Source organism: Schizosaccharomyces osmophilus, chromosome 1 (genome assembly GCF_027921745.1).
Source record: "Schizosaccharomyces osmophilus chromosome 1, complete sequence".
Lineage (NCBI taxonomy): Eukaryota > Fungi > Ascomycota > Schizosaccharomycetes > Schizosaccharomycetales > Schizosaccharomycetaceae > Schizosaccharomyces > Schizosaccharomyces osmophilus.
In genome coordinates this window covers 2,514,033-2,529,551 of record NC_079238.1, presented here as the reverse complement: position 1 = coordinate 2,529,551, position 15,519 = coordinate 2,514,033, and the positions used below count along the sequence as shown (strand labels likewise).

General features: G+C 37.4%; 6 protein-coding genes and 4 non-coding genes across 10 annotated transcripts; 4 read left to right on the top strand and 6 right to left on the bottom strand.

Annotated features, from left to right (window-relative positions):
- Positions 1 to 101: 101 nt before the first annotated feature.
- Positions 102 to 1,800, bottom strand: asn2 (asparagine synthase; the record flags this gene model as incomplete). The annotated part of the gene is made up of 2 exons (XM_056179957.1): positions 102 to 1,334; positions 1,399 to 1,800. The coding sequence occupies 2 exons, from the start codon at positions 1,798 to 1,800 to the stop codon at positions 102 to 104; spliced, it is 1,635 nt and encodes a 544-aa protein (XP_056036315.1).
- A 524-nt stretch (positions 1,801 to 2,324) lies between these two features.
- Positions 2,325 to 3,663, top strand: pxl1 (paxillin-like protein Pxl1; the record flags this gene model as incomplete). Its single annotated transcript, XM_056179956.1, has 2 exons — positions 2,325 to 2,353; positions 2,397 to 3,663. The coding sequence occupies 2 exons, from the start codon at positions 2,325 to 2,327 to the stop codon at positions 3,661 to 3,663; spliced, it is 1,296 nt and encodes a 431-aa protein (XP_056036320.1).
- A 480-nt stretch (positions 3,664 to 4,143) lies between these two features.
- Positions 4,144 to 6,354, bottom strand: erb1 (WD repeat/BOP1NT protein Erb1; the record flags this gene model as incomplete). Its single annotated transcript, XM_056179955.1, has 1 exon — positions 4,144 to 6,354. One exon carries the CDS (start codon positions 6,352 to 6,354, stop codon positions 4,144 to 4,146), a length of 2,211 nt encoding a protein of 736 aa, XP_056036321.1.
- Positions 6,355 to 6,774: 420 nt separating this feature from the next.
- SOMG_10034 lies at positions 6,775 to 6,895 on the top strand. The gene has a single exon (XR_008803567.1). It is a non-coding gene; the product is annotated as a 5S ribosomal RNA (ribosomal RNA).
- A 594-nt stretch (positions 6,896 to 7,489) lies between these two features.
- On the bottom strand, positions 7,490 to 8,403 carry SOMG_01161 (uncharacterized protein; the record flags this gene model as incomplete). The annotated part of the gene is made up of 2 exons (XM_056179954.1): positions 7,490 to 7,902; positions 7,962 to 8,403. The coding sequence occupies 2 exons, from the start codon at positions 8,401 to 8,403 to the stop codon at positions 7,490 to 7,492; spliced, it is 855 nt and encodes a 284-aa protein (XP_056036318.1).
- A 519-nt stretch (positions 8,404 to 8,922) lies between these two features.
- On the top strand, positions 8,923 to 8,993 carry SOMG_20058. The gene has a single exon. It is a non-coding gene; the product is annotated as a tRNA-Gly (tRNA).
- A 667-nt stretch (positions 8,994 to 9,660) lies between these two features.
- Positions 9,661 to 9,731, bottom strand: SOMG_20057. Its single transcript has one exon. It is a non-coding gene; the product is annotated as a tRNA-Gly (tRNA).
- Positions 9,732 to 11,687: 1,956 nt separating this feature from the next.
- SOMG_01160 (uncharacterized protein) lies at positions 11,688 to 12,495 on the top strand (the record flags this gene model as incomplete). The annotated part of the gene is made up of 2 exons (XM_056179953.1): positions 11,688 to 11,984; positions 12,190 to 12,495. 2 exons carry the CDS (start codon positions 11,688 to 11,690, stop codon positions 12,493 to 12,495), a joined length of 603 nt encoding a protein of 200 aa, XP_056036319.1.
- A 382-nt stretch (positions 12,496 to 12,877) lies between these two features.
- On the bottom strand, positions 12,878 to 12,992 carry SOMG_10033. The gene has a single exon (XR_008803566.1). It is a non-coding gene; the product is annotated as a 5S ribosomal RNA (ribosomal RNA).
- Positions 12,993 to 13,700: 708 nt separating this feature from the next.
- wtf11 (wtf meiotic driver) lies at positions 13,701 to 14,849 on the bottom strand (the record flags this gene model as incomplete). Its single annotated transcript, XM_056179952.1, has 5 exons — positions 13,701 to 13,768; positions 13,825 to 13,962; positions 14,001 to 14,222; positions 14,269 to 14,529; positions 14,735 to 14,849. The coding sequence occupies 5 exons, from the start codon at positions 14,847 to 14,849 to the stop codon at positions 13,701 to 13,703; spliced, it is 804 nt and encodes a 267-aa protein (XP_056035045.1).
- Positions 14,850 to 15,519: the final 670 nt, after the last annotated feature.

The following is a 15,519-nucleotide window of genomic DNA, read 5'->3' as shown; positions in this document are numbered from 1 at the left end:
GTTGTTGTTACGAATTTACGAGTTGTATTGAAACATTTTTGTTTTACGTACGGTTAAGGAATATGGAATGAATGTATTTACCATACCTCTATATTAATAGATTACAGTTTTTTTTTTCCAGAGGTGCGACCAGTTCCCGATTCCATTTTGGCAGCCTTTGAACCAAATTGAATGGCTCGTTTTTTTTCTTGGCCAACTAGGGGACTTTGTAATTTTCTAGCCAATTCTCGTAAAATAAGCTTATCACCTCCCGCTAAATCTAAACGCATTTTTGAGGAAGTAGGCATTTTACTTAGTAGAGCCATAAGTCTTTCATCCAAGAACGGGTACCTTACTTCTTTTCCTTGGTTTGACATGATTCTGTCATCACGACCAAGATTTCTGTGAGGAATTCGTTCAATATCAAGCTTCAATTCCTCATCAAGCCCTTGCATGCCCTTTCTTTCAAAAGCTCTAAGATGCCTCATATATCCGCCCAGTTGTTCGTCGGCTCCTAAACCACTAAACAATACCTTGGCAGGGGTTTTATAAGGCGAGCAGGTGGAAATGTTTGGTAAGTCATCAAATGATTGTAGTAGCAATCCTTTTCCTTTAGAAGCGAAATAGAAAGCTAGACCTATAGAAAAATCCATGATCGAGTCATTGGGGTATATTAAGCTTGTAACAAGATCCTTTTGCTTAGAAGCCTCAGTGTAAGGAACGTTTACAGCAATGAAATTCCAAACTCGGCTTGGACATATGGTCATTAATTCTTTCCATCCTTGTAAACCGGTTTGTCTATCGGGACAGGCGTTGTAAGGGTCTGATACAGAGGTGGAACAACCATCATCGTCAACAGTTGCAAAAGTATCCATGAATCTAGGATTTTCGAAAGCGACATTAATTAAATCAACCGGTTCACTTGAAGGAAGAATTTCATGAATCATGCGCGCTATAACTCCGCAATCGACACCACCGGAGTAAAGTACTGCCAGTCGGGGGTCTACAGTTTTTGTTTGTGGATTATTATTGTGTGGTATAGTAAGAACCCTGTCTTTAAGTGACTCCATTAACTGGGCATAGAAAGTATCCACAGGAGTTTCAATATTTGAGAAAGTAGGGATGTCAATGCTTAAGGGTAACAATTGGAAGGGTATGAAAGAAGAAGGAAAGGGTTGAGCAAGACTCAAAGGATGATTATCTTGTAACGTGAATGCATAAAATCCAGGTGGCACTTCCTGAAAGTCTTTGCCATGACTGACACTAGCAAGCACAAACCGTTCTTGTTCTTGATGGTAAAGCAACGAACGTCTTCCAAGACGATCCCTTCCAAACCACAATGTATTTGTAGATTTCTAAAGTTTTTATAGTTAGCAATGTCTATTCTGAGAATGAAGATGCTGCTGCAAATGTTTGTACCTGATAATAAACAAAAGCAAAAGGACCTTGAATCATGCGCAAAACCCTTTCAACGTCATGATCATTTTCTTTTAATATTCTAAAAAGCTTTGAGCCATCATTTTCATTGCAGCACTCCAATGAGTCGAATCCTGTTTCACCACCCATCTGCCATATTTCACCGTTCCAGCACAGTACATTGCCATCGTCATCCACATGTGGCTGAATTGTTGGATTATCACACGGCCCTCGCAAATGTAAAACGCTACATTCATATTCCAAGTTCCATCCTGCGATTTTATGCTGAAACTTTCCAAATGCATCAGGACCTCGGGCACAAATGCGCTCACGGAGACATGGTACATACGAAGCTGAGAGTCCCTCAATTCCACCCGGCGATAGTGCAAAGAGAATCCCGCACATGAATTACCCAAAAAAAGCCTGTACCTGAGCAGCCAATTTTTTATGATTGATGCGTTTTAACATAAAATGCTACCACACGTAAATAACTTTACCAGTATGCACAACATTACGGTGACAAGCATTCCATTTGCTTAACTGTGCTTGCATCATTCTTACCATGCGGTAAGCTGGTATAACGATATGAAAGAATGACCTTTTAACCCTTAAAAAGGTAAACAATGTTTCCATAGCAACTTATGTACTGTTTAGAAATTCTTCCGAAAAACTGCGCTATCGTTATTAAACAACCTGCCCTCTACCATTTGTTTCGAATATTCGACGTTGCTTTTTGGATCTTTTAGGCATTTGGTATTGGAATTGAAAGGAAATTATTTCAGAAATTTGTGTTATTGAGCTTTTGGTTTGAATCAATAAGCAAATCGACACTTTCTAAGTTAACCGTTTTGCTACATTGCACCTCGAATTGTTTGAAGAATTCAGATTATAGTAAATCCTTTTTCCTTCTCATTAAAAAGCTATTTCACATGCAAAATCCTGTTGTTGGCTTACCAAGGTAATTCATTTCGTTTGCCCTCCATCTTTCTAATAAATTGTAGATTCGAGCGTCGTTTGACGGGTCCTCGGGCTGCCCCAGGTACTACTTCTGGTGTTCCTCCGTCGTTGCCTAGAGTGTCTACTTCTGGTTTTTCGTCTAGCGGAAACGAAGACGTGGAGAAGAAGCAGATAGAATCTCCTATTAATATCGATGCTCACAGCCTTCCATCGGCAAAAAAAATAACAAACATTGGATCTACTAGTTCTCAACTCGATCGCTCATCGCCTAGCAAACAACATCGGGTCCGATTTGCTTTTCCAGAGAACTTGAATTTCAATCGACGTCCTTCCCCTCCAATCACTTATAACGATCGTCACCTACCTCATCACACATTCCCTTCTGTACCATTTATAGAGCAAGGAAGTGCTTTTGATTCAGATGCAATCGAGAGCTCTTCCAACGTTGAGCCGGTATCGAACACTGATCAACACCCTCAACATTATCCATTCGACTCTTATAAATCAAGTAATGATCACTCTCGACCAATCCCTAGAAAGTTGCCTTCCACCAAACAGCTTCCTATAGTCTCTGCCCATCACATAAACGCTGAAACTTCCAGCTTGGAATCGCATCAAGATACCACCGGCGATGAGGACTTTGCATCTGGCCCTTCCTCCGCTTCCAAACAATTTAATCGTATTCTTCCCATGCCTCCCGTACAGTTCTCTTGCTCTGGTCCTGCTAATAAATCCCACCTTCACCGCTCCAATTCAGAGAAGTCTTGTTACGCCTGTGGCTTATCCCTTCGTGCTGGTCGTATAATCACTGCTGCAAATAAGAAAATGCATCCTAATTGCTTTCAATGTGCTACTTGCTCTCAAAAATTAGAGCATGTAGGTTTTTTTTTTCGCGACGACAACTTTTATTGTCATTTAGATTACCATGAGCAATTTAGTCCACGCTGTAAATATTGTACGACTCCTATAGAGGATCGGGCAATTCATATTGGTAACGACTGGTTTCATGAAAATCACCACTTTTGTGCTGGCTGTTCAGAAAACTTTCGGGAAAACAGCCCATGTATATTTCGCGATGACTTATATTGGTGTCAAAACTGTTATGATAACAAATATGCTGTTAAGTGCAAGAAATGCAGAAAGCCTATTTTAGGGGTAAGCGTCAATGGAATAGACGGTGAATATCACCACGATTGCTGGAATTGCGGTGTTTGTAATCGTTTACTCGGTGATGATGGTTATTTTGTCATAGAAGGCACACCTATTTGTCGCTCTTGTAAAGCAATTTCTGTCAAATTCAATTTACAATGAACAAGCTGAGAAGCCGCCGATGTGAAACTTGATTCTGTTCCAGCTTTTGCAGACTGTTCACTGATAGGTTCTAACAATTTTTCGGAATGTCACCGCTCTCTTCCTCAACATTCTTTTCTTTTGTCATTTGGTTGGTCATCTCTTTTATCACATGTATATGCATAAGCTATGTCGTTACATTTTCTTCTGTTTATGACTTTATTTACTGTTAATTTCTTCTATTTTATCAAAAAAACCTAAAACTTTTTTGTTCATGTCTATTGTAAATGTGATTTGTATATGAACTTGTTATTTGTGAAGACCCAAAAAATCCTTATTAAATATCCCAGTTAACTCATCTAAACCAAATTATGCTTCTTTTAATCTAAGCTTTTTTTTTTAAAAAAAAAAAAATTCGTCAGCAAATCTTATGAATCCTATAGCCAAAAATAAAGAATAAGACTCTACCTACGTATATCAAGGTAATTTTTTTAGTTCGTACTAAGTCCACATTCTAATTTCACCACTAGCACCAGAAGTGAATAGCCAAGCCTCTCGGGGATGCCAGCTACTCGAAAGAACTCCAACGTTATCGACAACTTTATGATTGCGTAAAATTTTGAGCGGAACAATTAGAGGACTAGCGAGCAAATCATTGTAGACACGTCCATGGAAAATTTGAACATCACCATCATCCGAAGCAGAACAAAACAAAGGTAATGTGGGATGATAAGAAACATCACGAACAGCGCGGGTATGATAGCGCAGTGTCTTGTAAGGTTTAGAAGAAAGATCCAAATCAAACCAACAAATTCTTTTGTCATAAGATCCAATAATGAGATGGTCACCGCTGGGATGTACGCTGATACTAGAAATCCACTTAACACCCGAGAGAAGCGTTTTCACAAGTTCTTGCTTGACAAGATTGTAAATCCGAACATAACGCTGGGTAGCTACTAAAAGATAGGGTTGGGTTGGATGAAAAGCGATGGATTGAACAGAACCACGAGATTTCGAGAAAGGAGATTGACTAGCTCCTCTTGAAAGCTGGTGAATAAGTACGGCACGGCCAGATGCAATTGGGGAACATGTAGCAATATAATCACCACGACGATGCCAGGATAAAGATTTGATAGAGTATGAGGTATTGACAGTTGCATGAACAATGGCACCATTCAAATTCAATGATTTCTTAGAACCTCTATGCCAAACAGCACTGGATTCTTGATACGGGTTCGAAGTAAAATGCTCTTTACTGTTTTCCATCTGCTCAGAAGAGAAAAGTGGAGGAGTAATGAAATAAAGGGTTTCATCAACTCCGACAGCCAAGACTGGTACCTCGGAAAGAGGACCCCAAGCAAGAGATTGGATGATGGAAGATTTATTAGCCTTTTCGGTGTCCTCTGTATCAGACTCGGCATCTCGCACATTTCCAAATCCATCCAAAGCACACTTCCAAACGCAACGGCCAGTGAGGATTTCCCAAACTCGTAAGACACCATCGTCACCACCACTAGCCAGCCAAATACCATCCTTATGTGCAGAAATACTACGTACACGACCTTTGTGACCAATATAAACGTTAGTGCAGCGAGTAGGGAAAGGGCGCAATTCAGAAGGACTAGGCAATTTGGGAAGAAGAGATTCGGGATCAATATTAAGCTTAGATCGTCTAACGCGGGGAGCTAAATAAAGGTCCAAACATCTTTCGAAACGCTCCTTAATTAAATTGCTGTAAGCAGGTACAAGGCGCAATGAAGGATATTTCTTAGAATCCTTCTTGAGGTATTCTTCAGGAGGATTGTAACTCTCTTCATGAGATGGAGGGGGAAGCTTGGGAGCAGGTGCATAATCAAGTTGCTTACTAACTGTAGCTTCCTCGTCATCATCCCACAAATCACGATCAGCAAACTCTGATCTATGCTCTTTATCCTGTTCAGTTCGTTGGGCAGGTGTCAGAATATGACCTTTACGAATAGCATAAGCAAGTTGCAAAATACGTTTTTCTTCGTGTTTGGAAGGAGCAAAACGTCTTTTCGGTTCAGGAGCACTAGAAACCGGAGTAAGTTGAACATCTTTTGTGAAGAAATCGTCATAGTCAGGGTATGGGTCGAAGTTTTCGTCTGGGACTTGAGATTGGGCAAGACGCTTCAACAACTCAAGTTCTTCAGTGGTTAAGTTCACAGGTTGACCGGTCGTTGGATCGACAATACCTGTCCATCCCTTGTCTTTATCGATACTCGAGATCAAAGAATCAAGCGCAGCTGGTGTTGCAGGGCGTGTGATTTTCTTTCCATCTATATCGTAGTTTATGTAAAGATTATCATCGTCAGGAGATGGATATAATCCTCCTGGCGCGTTTTCAGTGGAAGAGTCGGAAGAATAGCCAGCATCAATCTCGTCGTCTAATTCTTGCTCATCTTCTTCCGGATTTTCATAGTCGTCTTCAGACAGTTCTGGAGTGCTAAAATCACTTGGCGACTCTTCTACGTTCTCATTCTCATCATCAATTTCTGCATCAATAGTAGGAATTTCCGCTTCTTCTTCGCTATCCTGATTCTCAGTATTCATCTTTGATGAGGAATTTTTATTTCCTCCATTATCTGTCTCCGCTGAAATATCTTCGGCAACATTTTTTGATCTTTGCTTTTCATCGGTATCCTTTGCCAATTGGTTGGAACGTGACTTCCTCTTTTGCAAACCAGTCTGCATTGTGGAAAAGGGCAGGTTTGAAAATGAATAGATTTGTGAATATGTTTACGGTATTTCCTTAACACGTTGCAAATGGAATTACAGAACCCGAACGTGGATTTCGTAAAAGTAGTTTTATAGAATAATGTATATTATAAAAAAGCGTGTATAATAACAGGTGCGAAGCAGAAAATATTGGAAGGTCTCTGATGTAAATGATAAATAAACAATATCTTGAGACAATAAATAATTTCATTTCGGATATAAATTCAACTTCTTAGTTATATTTTCAAGTGTCAATACGTATTCATGGAGGGTTGTTTCTTATTGTTTAATTAGAACAAACTTTGGAGCAAATCAATGAATGGGAACAAGATGCGAAAGTACAATGTAGAATGTAGAAAAAAAGTTCAGTATAATACTTGAACACATTCGCTGTCTACGACCACACCTAGGCGAAAACACCAGTTCCCGTCCGATCACTGCAGTTAAGCGTCTGAGGGTCTTGTTAGTTTTAGTAGTATGGTTGGAGACAACACGGGAAGCCTGGATGCTGTAGGCTTCCTCCGTTTCTCCTGTTCGTTAATTGTAATTGTTGAACGTTGATCTCGTTTGTGTTGAAATTTTCTAATGGAAAATTTGTGCAGTACTCTGCTATGCATTGTTACTTGTAAGGTGACAAATGAAAATCTATGTCAGTGTAATTTTACGAGTCCAAGTTTCGTAAAATAAAAAAGAATAAAAGGATTTTATACTAGTGAAATTCCTGAATATTTGCTCTTTGCAAACAAAAAATCCAAATATGTAGCAACCATTCTCTAAAGCCGGTTTACTCCAGTTGCATTCAAAGTTCATACAAAGTTTTATTTATATCGCCTTTGATAAAGGCTGCTGTCCATATCTATCCAACCACTCAAAGTTTCTTTACGTTGATTACGGTAAAGTTATACCTTTTATTAAAACGCAACATAATCATTTGACAAGAGGTCATGAAATTAAATACTAGTCGCAATAAGCAAACGCTCTAGTTCACTTTCAAATTAACCAAATTGAAATCATAAATTTCCTTTTATGCGAAATGATAATTCCCTCAACAGCATGAAAGAACCAAAGATAAATAATTACTCTTGGCAAGTAGGGTTTTGCTGAAGCGTTATTACTTATCCATGCGACACGACGGAGATACTAACTCATCATTTTCTTGTTGACGCCTAAAAGAAGTAGACAAATCGAAGAACTCATCTGAGCGTTCGACTTTAAGACTATAAAACTTGATCAAAGAATCAAATAACATAGAAACTACAAATACAGTTCCAAAGTAGACAAAATCTAAACAGGGGTAGAATTTATTATTGAAGAAGGCTCCATAATATTCCCACATTTGATCTCTAAATCCAGCTTGAACTGAATCTTCGTCTTCGTCTGCGCCTATGCATGCTGTACCTATGGCCAAAACCATTCCTATAATACTAAAAACCGACCCCAAAACGATACAAGCAATGATTTGCCCAATAAAGATTACCAAAATACTAAGAGTCCCTGCCACATAAAGTTGGAATTCCATGAGAACTATAAGTCGTTAGCAATTCGTGTTTAAGTTGTTTACCAAACGCCTGTGATTAACTTACCGCATTCCAACATCCATATAAAGAACCCAATTACTATTTCAAGGACGATAGCTAAAGTACACTCTTCAGAATATTGCAAGGATAGGTCTTGAAAGAAAGAGCGAAATCCATAAAGAAAAGATATCATCATAATGATCATGAAAGAAACAAAAGCAGTTGCAAATAATAATTCAAGTTCTGAAGAAATGAGTATTTTTCTTGGTAGAAAATAGTTTTTTAATCCTAATAGTTTGCTGCGGTAGTCACTGGAGGAAGCATCAAAGCAGACAAGTTCAGGAATTGTCGGCATTGCTTTCTTGTTTACTTTACAAACTTTCCCCTTGGAATGGTCATTCATGTCTTTTGGATTCCTCAATAGACTTTGACTCTCGAGATCCAGCTCACTAGCATTGCCTTGGTTGTATGCAGGAGGATTCATCAATTCTTTTGCAGACGAGTCCATAATACAAAGGAAACTTGTTAGTAGTGAAGAGCAATGTCGAAAAAAGTGAAAATTCCTTTTAGATGTTAATTACACCGAAACGTAGAGGAAGGAACCAAAGTGAAGGTTAAGTTGGTAAAAATGAGGCTGCAAAAAAAATTTTGGTCCCCCTACGCAATTGCCCGTCAAGTATGAGTCACAATGATCAGAGGGTTTATAAAGTTCTTTGTTTACTCTTGAATCAATGTAGTAGAAGAACTTTCTATAAAGATATGTGAGTCGAATGATTCTTAGCAAGCCAAGCTTGTGCTCACTTGGGTTACGTTTTCTTTTCATGCGAAACAACTCCCTTCACGCACCAATTGGGGTATCTATGGAAAACAGTAATCATGTTTTTATTCTGTTGGTTAAAACAAAAAACATCCTGATGATTTTTCACCAGAGGTATGATTAAATCAACGAAGCGTGCGTGTAGAACGATATTTTCGATTCTTCTTGGACTACCTATATATTGTATATATACTTAGCCATATAACGACTGCTTTGGTGGTTTAGTGGTATAATGCTTCGTTGCCATCGAAGCGACCCGGGTTCGATTCCCGGCCGAAGCATGTTTTTTTCTTTTTTCGAAAGAACGAAAAGTAAATACAATTGTAGAAAGAAAAAGTTGTGAATCATCACTGGTCAAGTTTATTTTCGATACCATTATTCCATTCTCAATCAAAGTACCATTCATTAATATGTTTTATCTGATAGGGCAACACTCGTGTCCAGAGTGCACCTACAGCATTCAGAGGAATCTGCAAACGAATGATTCATCAGCAAGAGTATGATATACACTATTTATTTACTTTGCTGTGTACATGAAACGTGGATGATTTAGTGTCTATTATAGGTGAAACATAATTTACATAGTAGCGCCATACCCAATTGCCCGTAATGCATCACCAGCGAGAAATGCATTTCAGTTCAATTTTTTCACGTTTGTGAAGGATTTGGAAACCAACCGATGCTGACAGCTTTAGTGGAACGTTTCCTTGCTTACACCTTCCTTAATTTAGCTAACGTTCAAACTACTTGTTGCCGAAATACGTATACTCATTACTCACAGTGATTCAACTCTCTCTTCGTTCAAGTATTAGATAAACGTCATTTCATTGTTTCTTATAAAACAATGAAAAAAAAAAAATGAATAACAAACCATATGAATTGCTCCAAATTCCATGGCCAGTCCAATACTGTATTTACTTTTCGTTCTTTCGAAAAAAGAAAAAAACATGCTTCGGCCGGGAATCGAACCCGGGTCGCTTCGATGGCAACGAAGCATTATACCACTAAACCACCAAAGCAGTAGTTGATTACTTTACAGGGCTATACATATAGATATATATTCATGAAAGGGTATCCCAAGTGCTATATGGATGAAAGCTGAAGTAAAAAGTTCACATAAAAAAAAACCGTTGTGAAACTCGTTTTTCATACTTAAAGAGTCCCAAGAATTTCAGGAATTTTTGCAATTTATCATATATCTCAACTCAAAAAATGCTTACTTGTGTATTGTTTGACGGGGCATCCATATCAATTATTGTAATGAATTGAAGTAGCAAGTCAGCAAGGACAAAGCTATGTGTGCTATGTGATTTTGACAGAGAAAGCATCGTAAATTATGGATTGTTCTTTGTTTTTTCAAGTGTAAACAAAAGACTTGTGTTACTTGGCTATTTGTGACTTGACTATGAACAAAGAGCTGCGTAAGGAAAGAGAAAGAATTGTGTTTGAGGCAGTTTTTCTCTTTTAGTATCATCCAAATTGAGCTTTTTTTATTGTATCTTTAGTGTTTTGAATTGAAAAAGTAGTATCGATTTTATACCTGCTATTACTCCCCAATTAGCATCTCGTCACAGTTTACAAGTTTCTCGTCCAGGAAGAAACTTTACTAATTTGGCACCGTACCTTGATCATCTTAATACTATTTTTAATAATGTCAGATAATTCAAGTACAACTAATTCAAACCATCTCGCTAATGCATTCAATGTGGATTTAGAAAAGGGAATTCCAATGGACAAAGTAAGAGATACAGAAAGTCCCGCAGATAAAGGCTCTTTTATAGTCAATGAGGACAGCTTTGAGAAACCTTTTAAATTCAGTGGTTGGAACAGCTTTCAAATCTCCTTGAGGGAGTACGCTACTAACGCTTCCAAACTAATAAGCTATTACTTCCCAGTAAATTTTAGTGTAAAAAAACAGAAAGTGGTTAAATTTAATTCTGGAATCTTGTCGATTTTTTGCGTATTCGCGGTATCGAGCTATTTCCAAATTCCTACCTACGTGTTCAAAAACTATTTTCAAAATAACCTTTATTGGAAATTCACGGGAGCTTTATTCTCACATTTTTTGTTATATACATGGTTATATGAATCTCTTGTTTGTTCGTGTTTTTATAGTCGCTTATTTTTATTTGTTTACGAATTGCTAACGACATACAGCATCTTTTCTAGTTGTTCTCTACGCGGCAAGGGGCATCATGGTTGGTTTATCAATTTTTATGATAACAATTGGATTACTTTCAGCTTCTCTTCTGTGTTGGACATATAACAATGTAATTATTTACTGTTTTGGATTACAAGTTGAACAAGCTACGAATCGGCGAGATATGGATTCAAAAAGAATGCAAACAGACGATAATCATAAGTGATACAAGGCTTTCGGAAAGTCTAAACCATTCTCAGATTTTTGCTTTATACTAGCAAAGAGTGCAATTTGTTTACTATTTATTTAGCCTTGTATTTTCTACTTGTCTATATAGTAATATGTTTCAACAGTCATTGAGTCAATAAACTGTTGATTTTAGCTAATGCTCTTTATCTGCCTAAGCGCTTTTGTGATAACGTAATTTCAGTAGTTGAAAAATGTAAAATGATTTACAATTAAGAATTATCCAAAGACTTTCATCCATTTTGGAATTCAATGAATGGTATAATTGCTGAAAACCTGGTTTGTTTACATTTTTGTAAACAAACCAGAAATCGCAAGTGTCACTTGTCATTGTAACCCAACACCGTAAGCGATGCGAAATTTCTTGACAGGAGCAAACTTCCTCTTTCTTCATTTCTTTGCCAATTCGATTAATTTTGCGTTTCTTTTAACTTGCTGGAATGATATAATAGAATTGAATTCTATTTGGGTGTGTTTTCATTCGATATTTGGTTTTATCGTGATTTGGGAAGCTTGCGAGCAGGAGAAATTCACAGTTGCTCTAGTCTATTGCACTTGTAGTACTGAAGAACCATTCAAGTTTACAATAATGTCAAAGATTTATATATCAAGCAATCCTCCTGCATACCATGCCAATGTTTATGATGATGATCTCGAGAAGGGACTTCCTTTGTACACACAACAGGACACAAATAAATCACCCAATTCAGGTTCTTTAAAAGCCAAAGAGAAGAAAGATATAGCAATGGATCAACTTGGCGATTTTTATTCCTTTTTAGATGAAAGGAAACGTGAAGCTTCACAATTCCTAAATCGGGAATTTCCCGGCAATGTAGTTCTTAAAGAGAAGTTGCAACGACTGTTATCTACAATTATTCCCTCTTTGGTGTGTGTCTATGCAATATCTTGCTACTTCCGAACATATACTTTTCTAGTCGATGGCGATGGCATTAAATATTTGGACAAGTAGCCCTTGGATCCTCTAATGATTCATGTTGTGATATTCATAGTATTTGTAGCTGCTTTTTTTTGTGAGTTCAACCATATCCAATTTATCGATACATTTGATTGTTTACTAACAAAAATTTTAGGCCTTCATTCATATATTCTCGGGACTAATAGGACTGCTTTATGTGGTCATCTTGATGGGTTGTGTCCTTCCATTCGTTTTCAGTGCTATTGGAAAAATCATTGGTATGGTCGTAGGTACCTTGATGTACTGTGTAGGTACCATAATGTGCGGTGTGGGCTATGTATTGTATTCCACTCTTTTAGCCTGTCTTGGTTTAGATTTTGTTAGCTCAACAGATCACACGAGAGCGCCTACGCTTCCCAGCTATCAGCAAAGAGACAATACACTGGCTCCTCCACCGACGGATATCTATCCTACTACGTAAACTTAGTTCCGTTCATTTGTCTTCTTTTTTCTAGTTTTTTGGACTCTTCGGCTAAAGCTGATCACAATCGGTTATGAATTGCTTTAATGAACCATTTTCCTTTTTTTGGGTATTTCAAATTCAGTTGGAAAGGCTTGAAACAAAGAAACAACCTTGTATTAATTTGAATTGATGACCGCAGCTACTCTATGAAAATATTATAGTTGATTTTTTTTTTTTTTTCTTCAGACGACTTTAAATCCATTTCATTCATTTTAGGTCCCTTTTTTTTGCTTCCTGTTACTTGTCGAGGAACGTCTCACAAGAAGGGAATTGAGAAAAGCATTTCCAACCATAAACCAACATTCAACAAGGCAAAAAAGAAGTTTAAAAGAAATAAAAAAGCCTACAGCATCCCGGATTCCCATGTTGTCTCCAACCATAGTACTAACGAGACCCTCAGACGCTTAACTGCAGTGATCGGACGGGAACTGGTGTTTTCGCCTAGGTGTGGCCGTAGACGTTTGTTATTGTCTGTAAAGATATTTATACAATAATGATCCAGTCTTTTATTTGGCTTGATGAACTACAAGATCCAATTCAACTCAGTTCTATCTGGTATTTTTCATGGCTAAATGGTGAATGCTTTCAAATTATAAGAATAATATTTGAAAACACACTGTTTTTCTCTTTTTTATTGATTCACATAATGGTCGCAGGAGCATCAATTGGGTGTATGAGTTTATGGGTTGAAAATGTTACTTAATATAAATTGGGTACTACTTGAATCAAGGTCCGTCGACTTGACTCCCAAAGTAAACGGTAATTCAATGTTTTAAACTACATCAATCGATTCTTCCAATCTGAAGATTTATACTTTCTATGCTGTGAACGAATTTTACCTCTGGCGGTAATCAGTTTCGTTCTTACAATTAATGAAAGACACGACACAGTGTTGAGTAAAAAACTAGTTAATTACGATGATATTTTCCTCAGAATAATTAAATAATCATTAAAAAGGGTGTCTATTCATGAAGAAAATGAACGATGCCGTGAAACGAATAAGAAGATTCATGAAAGAGAAATGAGAAAAGCAATCAAAGTCTGCTGGTTCATCTGATCTAAGCTTTTGTGGAAGCGAATACAGGAACTTGGTAGACTGCAATTGACATCGATGTTTCCAAAGAAGGAGCGAATGTAAAGAACGAAAGCGGCTTCGGTAGAACTCAAACTTCAGCCCTTTGCTCAGCAAGAGGTTGAAGTTCAATTTCTTCGTTACGAGGTGCTTCATTTCCTTTTGAATTGGTTAATAATGCCTTGTGATAGGAAGCATTTACCAAGTGTACATACCGAACATATGATCCACAGCATTTCCCAAGCCGTGTCCCAAGCCATTTATTCCGTTTCCCAAGCCATTTATGCCGTTTCCTATACCGTTTCCTATATCGACGACTACTAATCTAAGTCGTTCACGCGCATTTGCATTCACTAGAACAGTTAGAATATTTCGCGGGTGTATGACATACTCGTCGAATAAAGAAACAAGACAAAGTTAACAAAACAAACAACATAGAAAAAATTATTGTTTATCTTTTCAAACCCTGTGAACTTCTTTGCAGCATAATACACGGCGAAACCGGGAACATCGAGAAAACACACACATATTGCTGAGATACACATAACTGACAATACGTTTTTGGTTATTCTTCCAGCTTGCGTGAACCATTCTTTAGGCATTTGAGTCATTGCTAATACTTATTAGATCATTCAAAATAAAAGATAGAGCTAACTTACCAAACAGTAACAATGCAAAGGATGCTGCACAGCCAGCAGAAAGCCCCCAAAGGGTTTGTGCATTCACAAAAACCTTGGAAGTGAAAAATAACACAAGAAGAATAGCATAAAATATAATATACACAAAAGAAGTAAAAAACAACAAGTACATTATTATCTGCCACTTATCCATCGAACTCGACCTAGTATTATTAACAGTATCTTGGGCGGAATTTTGAGCGGATCCATCAGCCATTTCTAAATCAATAAATTTGTTTGAAGCTAATGGATGTATTAGTAAATAGTTCGTTGTTTGTGAAAGGATAGAGGTATTCGCCCTGTTTGTTGACAGTTATCGACAAGGTTATTAGTTTCAAACCCAACAAATAAATAAACATGATTCTTCCATCAGAACTCCCTTTAACCAAAATCTTTTAAACACGCACCCAAAGAATCAACCTTTCCTTTCTATTTCAACTAATCTTACCTGAATACGGAGGAGGCGTACCATCTGAGGGAGACGACCGACTATCTGCCTTTTCATCATTGAGCGTTTTGGAAGAGTCATCAGAATCTGAAATAGGAGTATATTTGTTTTTCATATTTACAATGGCAATTATAGCCCAAAATAACACCGATAGTTACACTCTAAACGAAAACAACTAGAATCACCAAGAAAAGTCCGTAAGAACTGGCTCCAATTTTCACAGATCTTTCAAAAATAGGAATTGGACCTTGCTTCAACCATCAAAAGCAAAAGCAAACTAATCTTGCACCACAAATGTTTCTTTTAAAACCAAAGATGCGAGTTTGAAAAAATCTTGGTAATGGCTTTTCGCATGTCTCAATTCATAAAAGCAGCGACATTATGTCACTGACTGGTCACAGTCCTCGTTACGATTATTCAACGTTGGTTTTTCATTATGACTTTCGTAATAGTATAATCCAAAAGAGTCGTTATTTATTACAAAAAGTAAACAAAGGAACATTTGGCAAAACAACCATGCTGTTTCTTTGAATGATATATAACAAGGGATTGGAAATGCATATCTTTGTATTGGAAGGTTCAGTGACCGTGGCTTAATGAATTCCAGGGAAAAGGATTGAACACTCTAGATTTTCGTAGCCTTACTTTCAGCATTCGTAAATTCATCGGAAGTTTGTAAAAGCATTGTTTCAACTATCACGAACAACATTTGTAGTGACAAGTCCATCTTTCTTTTTATTTAATTTATTTTGATTACACGATAGAAACAAACAAAAGCGATTTCG